The 18,836-nt window shown below is 38.0% G+C and overlaps 2 protein-coding genes and 1 pseudogene across 6 annotated transcripts; 2 read left to right on the top strand and 1 right to left on the bottom strand.

Moving 5' to 3' along the window:
* The window catches only part of LOC121778973, an 88,682-nt pseudogene extending 86,738 nt beyond the window's left edge, over nt 1–1,944 (top strand).
* A 956-nt stretch (nt 1,945–2,900) lies between these two features.
* Nucleotides 2,901–5,011, top strand: LOC121778972 (polygalacturonase-like). Its single transcript, XM_042176341.1, has 4 exons — nt 2,901–3,326; nt 3,959–4,248; nt 4,476–4,701; nt 4,784–5,011. The coding sequence occupies exons 1-4, from the start codon at nt 2,901–2,903 to the stop codon at nt 5,009–5,011; spliced, it is 1,170 nt and encodes a 389-aa protein (XP_042032275.1).
* Nucleotides 5,012–6,093: 1,082 nt separating this feature from the next.
* Nucleotides 6,094–12,122, bottom strand: LOC121778687 (type I inositol polyphosphate 5-phosphatase 12-like). 5 transcript variants are annotated; one of them, XM_042176081.1, is made up of 12 exons: nt 11,594–12,122; nt 9,674–10,037; nt 9,327–9,579; nt 8,453–9,257; nt 8,249–8,373; nt 8,075–8,159; nt 7,861–8,011; nt 7,718–7,758; nt 7,372–7,642; nt 7,175–7,301; nt 6,751–7,099; nt 6,094–6,536 (listed from the first exon to the last, which is right to left on the bottom strand). In XM_042176081.1, the coding sequence occupies exons 1-12, from the start codon at nt 11,969–11,971 to the stop codon at nt 6,306–6,308; spliced, it is 3,180 nt and encodes a 1,059-aa protein (XP_042032015.1). In that variant the 5' UTR covers nt 11,972–12,122; the 3' UTR covers nt 6,094–6,305. The 5 variants fall into 5 exon arrangements, with proteins under 5 accessions (XP_042032015.1, XP_042032018.1, XP_042032016.1 ...); XM_042176084.1 differs by having other exon boundaries at nt 9,674–10,003; nt 11,594–11,727; XM_042176082.1 differs by having other exon boundaries at nt 9,674–10,054; nt 11,594–11,725.
* Nucleotides 12,123–18,836: the final 6,714 nt, after the last annotated feature.

The following is an 18,836-nucleotide window of genomic DNA, read 5'->3' as shown; positions in this document are numbered from 1 at the left end:
ACTTTAATGATTTCGATAATGAAATCTATGTCTAGATTTGAATTAATTCAACCATAACATTTATACTATGAAATGGAGATAAAATCACCGACCTCCATCCATGCTTTCTTTATTTCGATGTAGAGGTTGAAATCCACCAATTGATGTTCGTCCTATCTTTAACTGGATCCTCCATAATTGATGTTATCCTCTCTTTGACCTCAAGTCTTTACTGATTCTTTTAATGGAGAAAGAATCAAAACTATAATGTATATAAATACTATAAGTATATATATACGTATCAGTATGTCTGCCAACAGTATGCAAATATACTTTTATGTGTATTATTTTCGTCTGCATGCATGCAGCCTTTTATAGGCCAAAGACGTCTATACACGAAAAGAGGTGTCGATTCATTTATAATTACCATAATGAATCAACCGACTTCTTAATTAAAAGACATGTCGATTAGTTACTTAAATTACATTTAATAGAAGTAGTAACTTCCTATCAAAATAGTAACTGCCACATTTTTCGTTTATTAACCGTGACTTATGTGTATATACATAAATCCAATATAAAACATACACACATAAATCACTTACACCACATGCAATTTATTGCATATGCACACGCACATATATAACTACATATATATTCATATACATTTTGAATCCTTTCGTATACATATATATGTATATATATTTTAATTAGAGGTAAGAGAGGAGGGTTATCAATATACCTGATTCTAATTCTTTAATCGAAACCAATCCATCACGGAGTCGTCTTTAATATTAGAATCTATTAATATGAACTTAATACTTAATATTAAACCAATAGATGCATAGGTCACATAAGAATATAAATATTCTTACAAAAAATACTAATCGAAAGTTGCAAATCATAAAAGGCATAGTACTAATATTCAGAGTCCAGCAAAATCTCTAGACAAATTAGTTAGATTTTTATGAGTCAATCATTTCACAGGTAACCCATAGAAATGTGCTCCAGAATCATTTTTTTAGTAGTGGAATTGTGGGAACGAATTTGCTCACTAACTGATACAGAGTAATATTCTTCAGACTTAACTTATATTAACTCATTAATTCATATATTATTCTGTTAAAAAAATTTGATAGTTAATAAAATTAACGGTGTTTAAACTTTTTAAAAGAATGTATTAACTTAAAATAATATTGAAACTTTTTGTATAATTTATGTAATTTTATAACTTTTTGTACCATTTTGAAATACTTATCAAACAGTTTGTATGCACAACTTAATTACCCCGTCCATGGATGATGCCGAATCATTTTTGAAAATGATTGAACATATGAGGGAAACAAAACCTACCAATAGGGAGCTTAGGTAAGGATTTTGAAGGGAAAGGGGTAGAAAATGTGATAATGAAAAGTGTAATATTCACAAACACACAAAATGGAGTGAGAATAAAGGCATTGGGAAGACCAAGCAAAGGGTTTGCAAATGATATTTTGTTCAACATACCATTATGTCCAATGTCCAAAACCCTATAGTCATTGATCAAAACTACTGTTATTTAACAAGAATTGTCCTGGTCAGTAGTCGATTTTTTGGCTAATTTATAATTTTTTATTAGTTTTCGTTTTATTCCCTTTGGGTCACTAGGTTTTCTAGCCACTTATAAATAAGATTAATACTGTACTATTTATGTTTTCAAAAACTATAATTTCTCTTTAAGTTCAATCATGTTTATGAGTTTCTGCATCAGACATTATGTAATATATACATAGATATTATTAATCTATGTATCTATTTGAAGGTACATCGGCAACAAAAGTATCCGTGAAATTCGAGTGCAGTGAGAGTAGCCCATGTCATGCCATCAAACTGGAAAACGTCAACCTCGGTTACAAAAAAAAAACTGCACGAGCAACGTGCTCCAATGCAGCCGGCAGTGTCGAACCATTGAGCTGCTTGTTTTGAGAGAGAGATATACAAAGATATGTTAACCTAAGTACTGGAAATAGTTTTGCATAAGATGGTTGAAGCATATAATAGTTTTGTATGTAAAACTTTAATGGTCTTTAATTAAATCAATTTATGTTAGTGACTGATATATACTAGCATAATATGTACAATAACTAGGCGAATTCCACGGCTTTTTGGTCAATGTCTCGTGGAATTAAATTCTCATCCGTATGAGCTAATTGATGTATCAATATGCAAATTATCTATATAAAAGTCTAATATATAATAGTTATTATGTACTACTTAAAAGGGAAGAAATTGAGTGATCCAGATCTTCAAACATAAATAGTGGAGTACTCTTTTCGTATAAAGGCTTGCTTTCTGATTTATGATAACCCATCTATATATTGGTTTATTTCTATGAATGATAGTACGAATATTTTCTAACTCATGTGCTAGAGTACTCCTAATTGAAGTATTTCATTAACTATTTACAATTAATTCATTACCAAAATTAAAATTTATCATGTTAACAAGTTTATCATTCAATAACTTTCTTAATCCTTGTGACAAATCCATTTATCCGATATAATTCTGGTTTTTATCTTCCTGCCCAGATTCTGTACAAATTACTTTTGTTCAATATACATAAAATAACAGACGAACTATATACGATCTGCACATTTAATGAGTTACAAATTCTCATTCTATACGACCAAAAGAATCTTGAATGAGCCAATTATATGGATATGGAGTATCATACACTATTTCAGAGTAAGATCCTTTCTCTAACAAACTAACCTAATTATCCGTTAATACATTTATAAAAATTATATTCGTATTAATTAGCCGCTAGCCAATAAGATACATGCTAATTATAGTCCCTACTATATAAATTACAGCAACACCACTCTATTTTTTTCAACAGAATCAACTAATCTTTTCCTCCTCACACACTATAAACCCTAATTATGCCTAAATTGTCTCACACAATTGTTCTTGCACTGATTGCAACATTGCATACGTGCAATGCGGCATTCTATAACGTGGTAAACTTTGGAGCGAAGGGCGATGGGGTGACGGACTCGTCATCGGCCTTCCTCAAGGCTTGGGCGGCCGCCTGCAGCTCGGTTGAGCAATCCACCATCTACGTCCCCAAGGGGACGTTCTTGGTGAACTCGATAGTGTTTAGCGGAGCTTGCAAGAGTAAAATGCAGCTCCGAATATATGGAGCTCTTGTAGCTCCATATGATTACAAGTCTTTCCTCTCTGATCAAGCTTGGATAACATTCGAATATGTAAATGGAGTATCAGTTGTTGGCGGCGATATTGATGCAAGAGGCTCAAGTTATTGGGCATGTAAAAAAAGTGGAGCCAATTGCCCCTTTGGAGCAAGGGTAAACTCGACTTTTTATCCTTTTTGACATATTGTTTTAGTATGATTTTCATTTCTTAAATCTACAATTTGTGTATTGTGATACGAGAATCATTTCTTTTGTTAAAATGGTGGTTTCCAATTTCCTTTTATGAGTCACAATTTATCATTAAGTCATTCTGCAATTAAAGTTCTCCATTTATTTTTTACTATAAACAGTAAGTAATATTTACTAATTCATTCTATTTACATTTTATTACTATACTCGTATGCAAAGATAGACACAAACTCCACTATTTTTAAAATGGTTGTTTCCAATTATACTAGAATCATTTCTTTTTTGAAATGGTTGTTTCCAATTCCTTTTTAAGAGTCACGATTTACCATTTAAGTCATTCTGCAATTAAGATTCTCTATTTATTTTTAGGTAAGTAGATATTCGTCATACTAATACATTCTACTCACATTTTATTCCTATTATACATTATGCAAAAATGAGACACAAATTCGACTATTTTTAAGTTTCAACTCAAGGGTTTCATAATTAGTTGTACTTTTTTCCTTTTAAGCGTCGAAAATGTTTTATACTACAATTATTTCTTATAAAGTTTTTGTTATTATTATCGTTGGTAATATATTTCATGGTGATTGCAGTCGTTCTCGTTCCAAACTTGCAACGATGTGGAAATCAATGGTTTGACATCGCATAACAGCCACGCAGTCCATGTTTTTATTAATGGATGCAACAACATGAGAATTCAAGATTTGACAATTGTGGCTCCCGGTGATAGCCCCAACACTGACGGCATCCACATCGGGAATTCGAATAATATTAGTGTCAGGCATGCTAATATTGCCACCGGCGACGACTGTATCTCCATTGGCCCCGGCACCAGCCAAATGTACATGGACAACATTGTTTGCGGCCCTGGCCATGGCATTAGGTATGTACGGACGTCTTAAATTATACGTTTGTCTCAAATTCAACTTGATTATTAAACACAAATGGACATTTTATCATTGCTTAGGGCTTCTAATAGTAGGGTTTAAGCATGAATCGTTTAGGGTTTCGTCTAAAATTAGGGTTTAAACATTTGATTACTTTTCAGAGCTTCTAATAGTAAGGTTTGAATTTGAAAAATAATGTTTGAAATTTCAAAATGATTATCAGCATTGGAAGTATGGGAGGCAATCCAGGCGAAGGCGGAGTGGAACACATTGTCGTAAACAACTCTATCTTCACAAGAACAGAAAACGGAGTTCGGATTAAAACATGGGCTAAACCATTCAATGGATACGCAAGAGACATCATGTTTGAAAATTTGCAAATGCAAAATGTTTCCAACCCTATAATCATTGATCAAGAGTATTGCCCAGAGAGGAATTGTCCAAATGGGGTATAAATTCTTGCTTGTTTAATTAGTTACTACTTTGTAGTATTTATGAATATCCATAAACGTGATTGTTCATCTTTTGCAGAACTCCGGGGTGAAACTGAGCGACGTTTCGTTCTACAACATCACAGGCACATCGTGGACTCAAGATGCGTTGGTGTTGATTTGCAGTTGGACGAAGCCGTGTGAACGTATATATCTGCAAGATATTCATCTAAATTACATCAATGCATTGCCTATCAAACAGCATGCAGCTTCACATTGTGAAAATGCAGGAGTCATTTCGAATGGTGTTGTAATTCCAAATTGCTAATGATTTCTTACTTGTCGTTATTTTCTTTCATAATAATAGTAGTAATACAAGCACGAGTCATTAGGAATGGTAGCTATGTTTCTCCTAGCTCTACTCGATGTTTGGTATATAAATTAAATTATCTTTTGTCCGTGTTAGTTTTCTGGCACATATCATTTTCTATGTTTTGATGTGTTAAATTAACCAACCAAGTTGGTAGGTTAATTATTCTATATCAAAAATCCAATGATAATTGACTTAAATTATCTTATTGTCCTCAAATTTTCATCATTCCATTTTAATTTAGATTTAATAAAGGTATTTTGGTGGAATTACAATTCAAACTAAAATACAATTTAATATACCAAATATGGTGCTTAAATATTTATTTTATTTATCTAATAAAACTAAATGATTTATCTCATTTGTTAACTGACATGGTAAATCCCAACTCGACTACCCAACGGGGTTAGAGAGTTATATCAGGTTACACAAGTCAAGATTAATAACTAATTATTTGATAATTAAAAACCTACAATTTTGCCTGTGAGTCCAATTCTTTAAATATTCCTAAATAATAATATGAAAATTCAATAACTGAAAGAAAGACTTGTGAAGTGATTTTTCAAGGCCTTCATCGAGATAGCCAAAACATAACAAAGAGACATAAACTGATTCAATTGAATTTATCGCACCCCAAATTCTAAAAATTATGAATCTGCCAAAAGATGATTTTTAAGTAAGATAAGGGCATCCACAGCCCATGAAAGGTTGTGGAGCAGCGCATTCAATAGTAGTGAATAGTGCAATTTAATGTTTTAACCGAGGAGGGGCTAGCGTAGGGTTAGGGTTGTGTGAATTGTGGCATGACGCAAAAAAAATAAGAGGAATGATGACATGGCAGGATTCAAGACGAGGCATAGCGTGGCATGGGGTGTGAGTTGTGGATGGCCTAAAGTGTCACAATAGTAAGTGGATTTCAAAATCTACAAAAATTGCCTATATGGAACGCGTAAAATTTTAGTCCAAAAATGACTGCAAATTTTTCTTTTGAGCCCCTGTATATGCAAGTCTTAAAATTTTAGTACTACTTAGATAAGTACTTTTACTAATTAAAATACAATTCTTTTAGGATTGAAAAATATAAGGATCCAAATATTTAAAAATTGTCACCGCCTTTTCTCCGAATCCATTATTTTTACCAAAATATCACCACGATTTGCTTGATATATTACTGAATCTAAACACATTAAAGAATATCCATTTCTACAAATATGTACCTTCCTGTTAGCCTTGTGGCTTCTTGTGTTTTGATCTATCTGGGTGGAATGGAGCGGTGCCGGAGAGTCACACGGTGGGTTTTGACGTCGGTCGAGCAACTGCCTCGTACCGTCACCACCAAGGTAAGCTCCTTGTCCTTGCCGTCTTCAGCCCACCAGCTTTGTGCAGCTCCCCCTGTCAAGTCCTCCAACTTGTGCAACTCCTCGTGATGCACCGATACGTCCACCTCTTGCTCCGGTTGGATCAAGCCGGCTGCCGGTGCCACCTGTCCAAAGCTCAAGTTTTAGCAAGCTTGTGGGATAGTTAGCATTGTACCCCATTTGTTCTATTAGTGTTGGTACATTTATATTTCGCACTCGTTTTGAAAAATTATACAGTAATAAATAGTTAACATTATTCTCTCTCTTACTTTACAAAACGAGTGCGAAAAACAACACTAATGGAACAGAGAGAGTAAGAATTAAGAAGTGGAAATTTACGTGGAGCCAACGTGGGAAACCGAATGAGCCACGTGGACGGCAGTTGGGGTCCGCATTGGCGCATAGTCCTAGACACGCGATTTTGAAAAAGACGCAGTGTTCGTGACTTGGATTGGTGATCTTGAAACAGAATGTGTCCTGGTTCTGGAGCTCGATGGTGTCGGTGCTGACCGACGTATCGGGGATGAAACGCAGCTCCTCGATGCTCGACCTGATGTCCTCGTTGGTCACGAGGATCTTGGCAAACTCCTGCCTCCTAACTGCTTTATCGACATGAGCAATGTCGAGGTTGAGCTTGCAACGGACGGGCTTGTGATCGCTCTCAACCACGTCCATACAAGCGTCGTACCTTGAACGCAACATCCAAACATCACTACCATTTAAGCAACAACAAGAAGTAGTGTTTAAGAGAAGCAAGCCTTACTGCGATATGGAGGCGATCACGGGGCAATCTAAGCTGCATTCTTTCGTCGTCGTACCTTCTTTGTTATCCCGATACAGAACTCTATCACACCAAGCCGGGATGCGTTTCTTCTCACCCGAGTCGTACCCTGAAACGTATACCGTTAGACCAGTATATCCTCATGTCAGATTAGACAATCACATAAGGCGTTGAATTACCTCCTAAACCCGGTTTTCCTATCTCAAACTTGTAGGTGGGAGGAAACATAAGGATGGCCTCCCGCATCCCTTGGAAAACTTTTCCAGCCTTCATCTCTGCGCGTAGCTGATCTTTCTGGCGAAGCCAATCAAAGCTTCGCTGAGAAACCAAGTCCCGAGCTTCATCATAGCTTATGCCGAATAGGCGATAATTCAAATCGCCATTAAAGATGACCATATCAGCTTCAGCAAGATCAGGCCTGGCCTCTTCAGGACTAGTAGGTGTTGTTTGCTGGAGAAAAACACACAACTTCACTCAAACCAAAACTTAAAAAAACTATTAAAAAACTCAAAAATTAAACCATACATTTGAGGTTTTGACAGCCTGATTAGCCGACGAAACACCAGCTGCGAAAATGAGGAGCCACGGAAAGCCAAACGAATAAAGCAGACAAAATAAATATACGTAGAGAAGAAGAGAGCAAGACAAGTATAGACATCGCGCCATACCAGCAGCGCTGGAGCGACTGAAAGTCATTGTTCGGAAAATATGATCAAAATCAGCATTCCGTTTGTTTACTGCTTCTAAGTGTGCAGCTAAATGACAATTTACAAAACATATCAGCCGATCATGCACTCTCAACCTCAATCCTACACCTCCCTGCAAGTGTAGAGACGACATAAATTACCATTTGGCTGTCAAGGGACTACTAGAGCGGCGCACCTTATTTCCTATAGCTCGCCCTAGACCACATGCCACCACAGCAACATCCAAGTCCCCGACATGGGGCCTCACCGTTTTTCTTACCCTGAAACGAAGAACGATGTCACCCAAAAATTTCATCCTAATCGTATAGAATCTATAAATTAAATGCCCTTAAGAGTATGAAAGCTATACCAAACGGCGATCAGCAAGGCAGCCAACTGCCTCGACCCTACACGTTCGAAGACAGTTCTTTCGTTCAATGTGTTGCCGATATGATCTAGCCACCATTGCCCCACAGCGCTCCCTTCTAGTCCTACCTAAAAATGCAAACTCAGTTGTCAAATTCTAATTTAAAAAATAATCGAAATCGCACATTTGATGTACTTAGAGGTGTACCGTTTCTCTTGCTGCAGACATGGCAAGAAAACCTGCACCCATCTCCACCTCTTGCAGGCCGACAACTACAATATCGACGTCGGAGACTGCTGAAGATCCCAGCCAAGACTTGAGGGCCGTTTCAGAAGCTCTTCCTTGGCTAACGTTCCATGTTCCAATCATAATGGTCACTTTGTCCCGCCTTGTATACATATCTGCTCGTTCCGATAGTTGTTGGCGCAATGTGCTATCGATGGTAGCAGGGGAGGATATGTTCCACCCCCGGACACCACCGTGTGTGGCTAAACTAAAGAGATGCCCGTGGCCAACGACTAGTTTTATAACAGGCTCGTTGTGGGCAACCCAACCGGCTACCAAGTTCCCTTCGAGGTCTAGTATCTGGATGTTGCCTGTTGCGTATCCAACCCATATCCTCGAACCGTGAGAGCAGAGGCTTTGTACAGCAGTAGCGTGGCGAGTGAAATCCTGCACGCGGTTCCCATTCCCGTCCCAATGGATTATCAATCCATTCGAACAACCCGTCCAAATCACACCATCTGCAGCAATCATCATTGCTTTTATCTTCTTTGTGTCTTCGACTAAAGTTCCCGCCCCCTTAGCTACTCTACGAACAGCATCCGCAGCACCTATCAGAGCATTGAGCGACCTCTGCAGGAAGCCGTGTGGCTTATCCTTTTTTCCCTTGAATACGAACTTCACATTATCCCCGTCTTCAACTGGCTGGTCTTGAGATGGCGTGTCTACGCGATTCTCAATCTGACCCTCTAGGTTGAATACTTTAAGAAGCTCCCTCGTCCGAGCGTTCCTGTTTATTAAAAAACGATCAGATTTTTGGCTTTTTTCAAGCCAGATGAATTTGAGAGAGAGCAGGTACCATAGTGAAAAGGTTTGAGTGGCTGCAGCCCAAACCTTGGCTCTAACATTGTCAGATAACAAATATTTCACATCTGAAGAGGGCATGTTGCATACGCCGTTAATGGTGACTTGAGCCCTCAAATCGATAACTGATCTCTCGATCAGCACCGCAGCCATTCGTCTTTCCTCCTGCGTTAGTCCAAGAGATTTTTCTAGACCTTCCCATGGCCATATCCTTATATTCCCACCCTCTGCGCCCGTCCATATGTCACCTTCATACAAGCCCAGAGATCATAAGAAACGCAGCGAGAGATCAAACTAGTTTGGTCTTGCTCACATTCTTGAAAGATTAAATAAAGGAGTTACCGTAGAAAGACATTGTCATGGAAAGAACTGGAGTTTTATGTGCTTGCCAAGACAAGCCTTCTTTGAAGGCGTTGCCATCGGTGAACTGCTGATCCATCTTCCAGGAACGAACCTTACCGTCCTTGTGTCCGCTCCAAACCATCTTAATCGCTTCGTCAACCATCAAGCAGAGTGTTTGAGACGTGCTTGCTGACTCGTGAAACATGGCGGCCTCCTCGTCTCCCCTTGGTAACCTTCGCCCAGCTGTCTCCGTGACACTCCCCGGCTCGAATGTGTCCGAATATTTCCACACTCTTACACCAGTTTCCTGCCCTGCCCACAGCTGTGTGTCTGTGCTAGCAATCGTCTTTATTAATTTTCCATCCTGTTGAAGTCCACAAACTTCTAGATTCTTTTACACTTAATAGACTTGTTATAAAGAGAAGTACACAATGACAAACTACATAACATTTTGTTATCCCAAATTTGATTTCTTTGTTAAGAAACTTCCAAACAAACACACCTTTGATCTTCTATTTACCAAAGCACATTAACTAATTATATTGTGAATACAAACATACAACCTGCTAAACAATTAAATGCACTTCAAGAACGGCGACGATGAGGCTTAAATAAGATTACCAATGTGCCTAAAACACAAAGAAAGAGGATCAGGTAGAGAAAATATATTTTATGATCATACACGCAGTGAATAGGAGTCCTGATTCATTTTTACTATAAATGGTATATAGGCTTCATATTCCACTAACTCATTTCACTCACATTTCATTTAGAGCATCCACAATAGCGCCTAGCGCACCGCCTAGCCGAGCGCCGGCGCTAGGCGGTACGCTAGGCGATCTATTGCAGCCGCCTAGCGGATTTCGCGAAAAAAACCGCCTAGCGCTCGGCGGTTCCGCGGCGCTAGGCGGTGCGCTAGGCGATCCGCTAGGCGCTATTGCAGCGTCCGGATCGCCTAGCGCACCGCCTAGCGCGAATTTTTAATTTTTTTTTTCCGAAATACTATATATACGCGACTTGCCCGTCATTTTTCATTCGCACCATTTGTATTAACGAGTACTCTCTCTATCTAAATTTCTGTACAAGATCAATAACGATAAATGGATCTCAACAACGAGCCTACTTCAGGGAGTAGCGGATCTCAAACTCCCCCGATCCCCGTGGGAGGTGGATGGAGTCAGATGCACCCGAGTCAGATGCACCCATACTACAACATGTACCGTGGAGTGAATTGGCACTCCTTTTTATTATTGTATTTTTTTTTAAAATTAATGTATTTTTTTAAAATATTGTACTTTTTTAAATTTTAATATTATTATTAAACTTTTCCCGTATGTCTCGTAAATTAAATTTCGTATATTGTGTGATTGTTAATTATTTCATTTCATTTTTTAAATTAATAGTGATGTGGATATTATGTGGCTAGGCTATGGCTGAGCTATTGCTGGGCTATTTGCTTGTTTTGATGATGTGGCAGGAGGATTTTTAGTGCTGATGATGTGGTAGTGGCTAGGCTATGGCTGGGCTATTGCTGGGCTATTCCTATTATGGATGGCCTTAAAACTATTATATATAAGTGGGACCTATATTCCACTAACTTTTTCCACCCACTTTTCTTAACATTTCTTAAAACCCATGCATTATTGAGAGTATGTCCCATACGGCCATAGCTAGAGGACTAATCCCTCGTCCCAATGGTCAGGGCACTAAGCGATCGGGTTGCTCCATTCACATGGAGAGGGATCGAACCCGACCTCATGCTTAAGGGACGAGATGTTGAACCCTAGGCCAACCCTGTTGGTTTTCCATCTCTTTAATTGATATGAGTTTCCACTCTCCATTTTGTCCAATTTAATCAATATTTACACAATTGGACAATAGATAATTAAAAAACATTATCAAAATTGCAAAATATCCAACCTGAGATTCCCTCAAAGGGTGAGGCCTAATCTCGATACACGGCGGCCGGGTCGGGTGCATCGCGGCTCTAATAGGAGCCTTGAACACTCCGACGCCGCCGCCGCTGCCAACGAACTCAGGCAGCGGCTCGTTGGGCAGCATCTGAGCGTCTTCGCAGGCGTCGGCGCCGTCACCCGTCTCCATCATGTGGTTGACGGGGTAGCGGTAGAAGTCTTCCTCGTCAGAGGCGCCGATGATGTCGGCGCCGTCGAGGCTGTGGTTGCGGGGGTGGTGGCTGCCGCTCGTCTTCGGCAGCTGCTGGCTGTAGAACTGGGATTTCGGGCGCGGAGGCGAGTGGGATATCTCATCTACCGCCTTGACGTCGGGAGGATCGTTCATTTTTGTTTTGTTTTTTTCAGAATTTTCAATTTTAGTGTTTTGATGAAAGTTGGGAGATGGGAATTGTTGAGAATTGGGAGGGAGAGTGAATGTCGGATTCAGAACGAAAATGTCAGATTGTGATCACAGAGAAACTAAAATAGAGGGACAAGTTTTTGGAGGTTTCAAAGAATATGATAATATGTTAGTTTAATTATTTTAAAATTCAAAAGTTCATGTACGTTTTTAGGAATGAACAAATAACAAAATTGTTTAGATTTTTTGAAAAATAAAACATTAGCCTCCAAATCCTTTAAAATAATTATATAGGGAATTTTTAAATTTTCTAAAAAATGCGATTATCGTTTTCACAAAGATTTATTTGACTGGTAGTATTCTTTTTCTGTCGAGCGATATCACTCTTTAATTCTACGGTAAACTCTTTAAAGTAGTAATATTGGCATGTTTAACTCTCTAAATCTGCGATTAGTAATATAGGCCAATCATTCAAGGCATTTTAGTTCACAATCAAATTTAAAAATATGGAGCGATCTAAAACGTCACTAATCATGCTCGGTGTCTGAACCACTAAAGGCTTGCTTGGCTTGCAGGCTCATAAGAAACTGGAGAGAAAGAAAAGAATCACCGTTCTCACTCATCCCGCTACATCTTCAAGAGCGTGGATGCCCGAGGAGAACATTGCGTAAACCGGCAACACCCATTTCCAAACCTGTTGTCACTGTCAATGTAACTCACATCTCCCACCTCAATTAAACTAGTCACTATTTTAAACCACTTCACCCAATAATCATCCTCACCTATACACAATCAAACAATGACAATATATCATTATTAACATTCAAATACACATTTCAAAAAAATCGCAACCGCCCTGATTTGATTACAGAATCAATCAACATATTGAATAAGAAAAACTAAGAGCAGCCGCTGTACACCCTGCTTGCCGTTGTGCTCTTGCCAACGGCACGGCCATGCTCTTAGCATCGAGCACCACAATGCCGAAGAGCACGCCTACGTGGCGTGTTGTGATTGACTCGTTTTTATTCCGTTTAATTAATTATTTTTAAAAAAAATCATAAAAAAATCAGAAAAAAGAACAAAAAATATTTTCAGATTCCAAAAAATATTTTATCCTAAAATCATCTACAGACTACAAGTACCCACATTGATCATTCATTCTTTACATCAAATTATCTCTCATTCATACTTCAAAAAAAAAATTATTATGAATTTAATTATGTAATTTTTTATTTTTAGGATTTTAATTATATAATTTTTAATTTTGTAGTAATTTGTAATAGTATTTCAGGTATTTTTAATGCATTTTAATATTATAGAAATATTTTTAATAATTGAAGTATTTAAATTGAATAATAGAATGGTGGGATCCTTGAGCATGCTCTTGCGGAAGAGCATAAATGTGGGTATTATGCTCTTGCGGAAGAACAACATGTAAAAAATGAATACATGTGGGTCCCCGGGCCCATCCATGCTCTTGCGGAAGAGCATGGATGTGGATACTCTAATAGATGGTAACTTGCAGGGACATAGCGCATTTGGTAACGGAGGGGTAGATCTTGCTCCAATGAGTCTGAGTTCGAATCACACTGTTGTCGTGTAATTGCTTCCCTCTCTCAGGCATAAGTGTGAGGCCTTGGGAGATGGGCTTTTGACAGCCAGTGGGTTAAGGTCTCTCCCTTAAAAGGCTATTGCGTATCCTGATTGAACCCCGCACATGATGTCGGAGCGGAGTGTGGGGGCCGCCAAGGCGACGGAATCGCTTTTTTTGTTGCAATCAATTGCTAAATCCTTAAACAAACGGAATTCCAAAATCCTCGCCGCCAAAATTATTCACTGCATAAACAGACAAATAACTATACAGTAATACATCAAAATTTCGGATACAAACAAACATAATCCTCCCCCCAGTTTTTGGCAGCAAATGTAATAGTAAATGGCACGAGACAAATAATATAAGTTGAACTGAATTATGTTTCACGAGAATATAATAAAAAAAGAAAATACTGATAATGAAATCAAAATTTATAAAATCAGATTTGAAATATAATATTAAACGAAATTTAAAAGACATGTTTTTTTGTAGACGAATAATTTTTTCCCTTTGAAAAATTAACCAATAAGTACTATTCCATATAATACTTGCAAAATTAAAAGTTGAAATTAATGGTAAAATACCAATAGTTTAAACATATATATATAGGGTAGTGATCTATGGCAAACACCTCTTAACCAAATAACTAGAGAACAAATCATAGCCACAAGATCAAAAAAATCAATGGCTAGTATTAATTTTCGAATTTAATGAGATCTTAGCTCCCTCAATCACAAATTTACTCAATAATAACAAGGCAGGGGTATTATGGTCTTTGCACATACAAAATTGGGTTACGTCATTGGCAAATTCAATTCATTTGAAAAAGAAACATTGTTCTCCTTCGTCTACGCCGCTGTTGTCGGTTTTCCTCCAGGATTCCGCCTCCTCCTTCGTCTACGCCGCTTTCGGATTGCTCTCAGCCGCTGAATTCATGCTTTGGATTCGCCGGAGACTCATCGAGGAGGATGTTGCCGCTGTTGTCGGTTTTCCTCCAGGATTCTGCCTCCTCCTTCGTCTACGCCGCTTTCGGATTGCTCTCAGCCGCTGAATTCATGCTTTGGATTCGCCGGAGACTCATCGAGGAGGATGCTGCCGCTGAGCATTAGATTCGGAGATGGCAGATACTCCGTTTCTTCAACACTGTCTATGGAGATTTGGGGGGCAAAGGATTTTGCCGAGATTGCCAGTTTGAACGTGTATGGCAGTAGAAACAGATTTTGTTGTATTTTTTACTATAGTTTATAACTCTTACGTTCTGATTAAATAAATATTCCACTGAATTTTATTTTATTGTCTTGTAAGTCTTACTACTATAGTTAATGATGTGTTGTGTACTCCATTTTATCTTGTAAATCATGCTAAGAGTGATGTGTTTTGTAAACAAGAGTGAAGTAAAATCAGAATAAGAGTGATTGTTTTGTGAACAACAGTGAAGTAAAATCAAAGTAAGAGTGATGTGTTCTGTGAATAAGAGTGAAGTAAAATCAGAATAAGAGTGATGTGTTCTGTGAACAAGAGTGAAGTAAAATCACAATAAGAGTGATGTGTTTTGTGAATAAGAGTGAAGTAAAATCAGAATAAGAAGAGTGATGTGTTTTGTGAACAAGAGTGAAGTAAAATCAGAATAAGAGTGATGTGTTTTGTAAACGAGAGTGAAGTAAAATAATGCTTTTGTGGGGCAGAAAAATGAATTTAAAAAAATGAAAAATGAGTAAACGACAACAGCTTTTCATCAAAACGGCATCTTCGCCAATTCTTCCACATCATTTCCGAGTACACTTCACTCTTGTTCAGAAAACACTTCACTCTTGTTCACAAAACACATCACTCTTATTCTGATTTTACTTCACTCTTGTTCACAAAACACATCACTCTTATTCTGATTTTACTTCACTCTTGTTCACAAAACACATCACTCTTATTCTGATTTTACTTCACTCTTGTTTAGAAAACGCTTCACTCTTGTTCACAAAACACATCACTCTTATTCTGATTTTACTTCACTCTTGTTCACAAAACACATCACTCTTATTCTGATTTTACTTCACTCTTGTTCACAAAACACATCACTCTTATTCTGATTTTACTTCACTCTTGTTCAGAAAACACTTCACTCTTGTTCACAAAACACATCACTCTTATTCTGATTTTACTTCACTCTTGTTCACAAAACACATCACTCTTATTCTGATTTTACTTCACTCTTGTTCAGAAAACACTTCACTCTTGTTCACAAAACACATCACTCTTATTCTGATTTTACTTCACTCTTGTTCACAAAACATATCACTCTTATTCTGATTTTACTTCACTCTTGTTCACAAAACACTTCACTCTTGTTCACAAAACACATCACTCTTATTATGATTTTACTTCACTCTTGTTCACAAAACACTTCACTCTTGTTCAGAAAACACTTCACTCTTGTTCACAAAACACATCACTCTTATTCTGATTTTACTTCACTCTTGTTCACAAAACACATCACTCTTATTCTGATTTTACTTCACTCTTGTTCACAAAACACATCACTCTTATTCTGATTTTACTTCACTCTTGTTTAGAAAACGCTTCACTCTTGTTCACAAAACACATCACTCTTATTCTGATTTTACTTCACTCTTGTTCACAAAACACATCACTCTTATTCTGATTTTACTTCACTCTTGTTTACAAAACGCTTTTCTCTTGTTCACAAAACACATCACTCTTATTTTTTGAAAATCTCTTCAAACTAAACAATTTACATTTCATAAAATGAATAATTGATCGAGCTTGGGACCAAGGGCCACCTACCAATATACATACATGATACATCCCCTTTCATCACCACATTCTCATACCACAAACCTTACTTCCAACAATGCCATCCAAAAAACACAAGCCCAAGAAATCATCCATCACTAACACACCGCAGCCGCTGCCGTATCGCTCTCAACAACAGTGTCCTTGGACGGAGTTTCTCTCAACTAATATCACCGCCGCACACAATCCGTGGCGCACCAACGCAGCTCCGCTCCCGCTGTCACTAAATCACGGCTACCACCACCAACATCAACACGATGCGACGCCCATCACAACCAACCGCCCCAACTCTGCCACGTCGCCAGTGCCTGCATCAGCGCCGCCCCAAATCGAAGGAGATTTGATCGCAGATTTGGAAGGAGAAAGAAAGGAAATCACGTAAATTTGAATTTGATAATGTAATTTCCAAAAATACCCTTGGCCTATTTTATATTATTAAAATAAATAATATTTGTTCCATTAAGATGTGTGGCTGAGATTTGTTCTCTAGTTATATACTTAAGATTAGTTATATCTTGATCACTCCCCTATATATATATATATAGGGTAGTGATCTATGAGAAACACACCTTAACCAAATAACTAGAGAATAAATCATAGCCACAAGATCAAAAAAATCAAGGGCTAGTATTAATACATGTAATTTTTTAATTTAAAGGAGAAATTAGTTCCCCTATCACTAATTTACTTCACAATAACAAAGAGGGGGTATAATGGCCATTGCACATACAAAACTATCAACACAAAATTTTATGCTTTTCTATGGTGCGGGGGTGATGGCGGAACAGCCGCGAGAGTAGGAGCGGCCGGAGCGCGGCGGGCTAGGGATCCTGTTTGCGGAGAGAGCGTCGCACGAGATGTAGTAGTGGATCGCTTTGTTCCAGAACAGAGATCGCCGATTAGGCGCACCTTCTTCCTCGCCGTAGGCTGGCGCCTCACATTGGTCGGCGGCGGAGAGGAGGGGCTGCTCTTCTAATCATTCACTGTCTTATTTATATGCATTCATTCATTAATGTCGACTACACACAGGTCCTAGAAATTCTCTTTTGGATTTCATCTCTTGTAGTTGTCAAAGATGAATTTGTTGAAGAAAGATGAATTTCTAGATCCATTGTCCATCAAACAAGCTTTATGGAGATTCATAATCTTTTCAGATATAAGGACTAAGGAGATTTTTTTATGTTGACATGACATCCTATTTGTAGAAGGTTATTTTAATGTTCGAAAGGATCTATTTATGGCTTTTTTTACGATCAGCATTATTGATATACAAGATGGCATTTGTTTATTTATTTCCCTTAGAGCTAATAGTGATGTATTTTGTTAACAAAAATGAAGTAAAATCATGCTAAAAGTGATGTGTTTTGTGAACAAGAGTGAAGTAAAATCATGATAAGAGTGATGTGTTTCGTAAACAAGAGTGAAGTAAAATCATGATAAGAGTGATGTGTTTCGTAAACAAGAGTGAAGTAAAATCATGATAAGAGTGATGTGTTTTGTGAACAAGAGTGAAGTAAAATCATGATAAAAGTGATGTGTTTTGTGAACAAGAGTGAAGTAAAATCATGATAAGAGTGATGTGTTTTGTGAACAAGTGTGAAGTAAAATCATGATAAGAGTGATGTGTTTTGTGAACAAGAGTGAAGTAAAATCATGATAAGAGTGATGTGTTTCGTAAACAAGAGTGAAGTAAAATCATGATAAGAGTGATGTGTTTTGTGAACAAGAGTGAAGTAAAATTATGATAAGAGTGATGTGTTTTGTGAACAAGAGTGAAGTAAAATCATGATAAGAGCGATGTGTTTTGTGAACAAGAGTGAAGTAAAATCATAGTAAGAGTGATGTGTTTTGTGAACAAGAGTGAAGTAAAATCATGATAACAGTGATGTGTTTTGTGAACAAAAGTGAAGTAAAATCATGGTTATAGTGTTGTGTTCCAGGGTAAGAGGGATGATTCTTTGGTTAAATTAGTAACAATACATTTGCATTGTTTCTTATGCATTTATAATCATTACATACTAAAATCTTGCCAATTTTACTATAGTAAATTAGTAACAGTACATACCAAAATACAAACCAATATCCAATCGTTACAAATTTAAAACCGCAAACAATTTAAATCAATTCAATCAAGAGGGAGACACACTTCCACGCTGGTGGTCTTCACCATCCGGCAAACAGGGCAGCATCGCATCGCTTGCAGACGCAGACGTGGCGGCATGACCACACCATCACGTTCGCCAGCTCCCTCTCGCACACCTTGCAGTCGAGCCTGACCGGCCCCACGCGGTCAGGGTCCTCGAACGACGACTCCCCCTCCTCCTCCACCGCCTCCGCGTACTGGCGCGCCACGTTGGCCTCCTGCAGCCCCTCGCTCAGCGACACCACCGCGTGCTCCAGGTGAAACCGAGGCTTGAGCGGCGTAACGTGAGGAAGAATATCAAA

The sequence above is a fragment of the Salvia splendens genome, chromosome 19, assembly GCF_004379255.2.
Source record: "Salvia splendens isolate huo1 chromosome 19, SspV2, whole genome shotgun sequence".
Classification (NCBI taxonomy): domain Eukaryota; kingdom Viridiplantae; phylum Streptophyta; class Magnoliopsida; order Lamiales; family Lamiaceae; genus Salvia; species Salvia splendens.
This window is presented reverse-complemented; position numbering and strand designations above follow the sequence as displayed.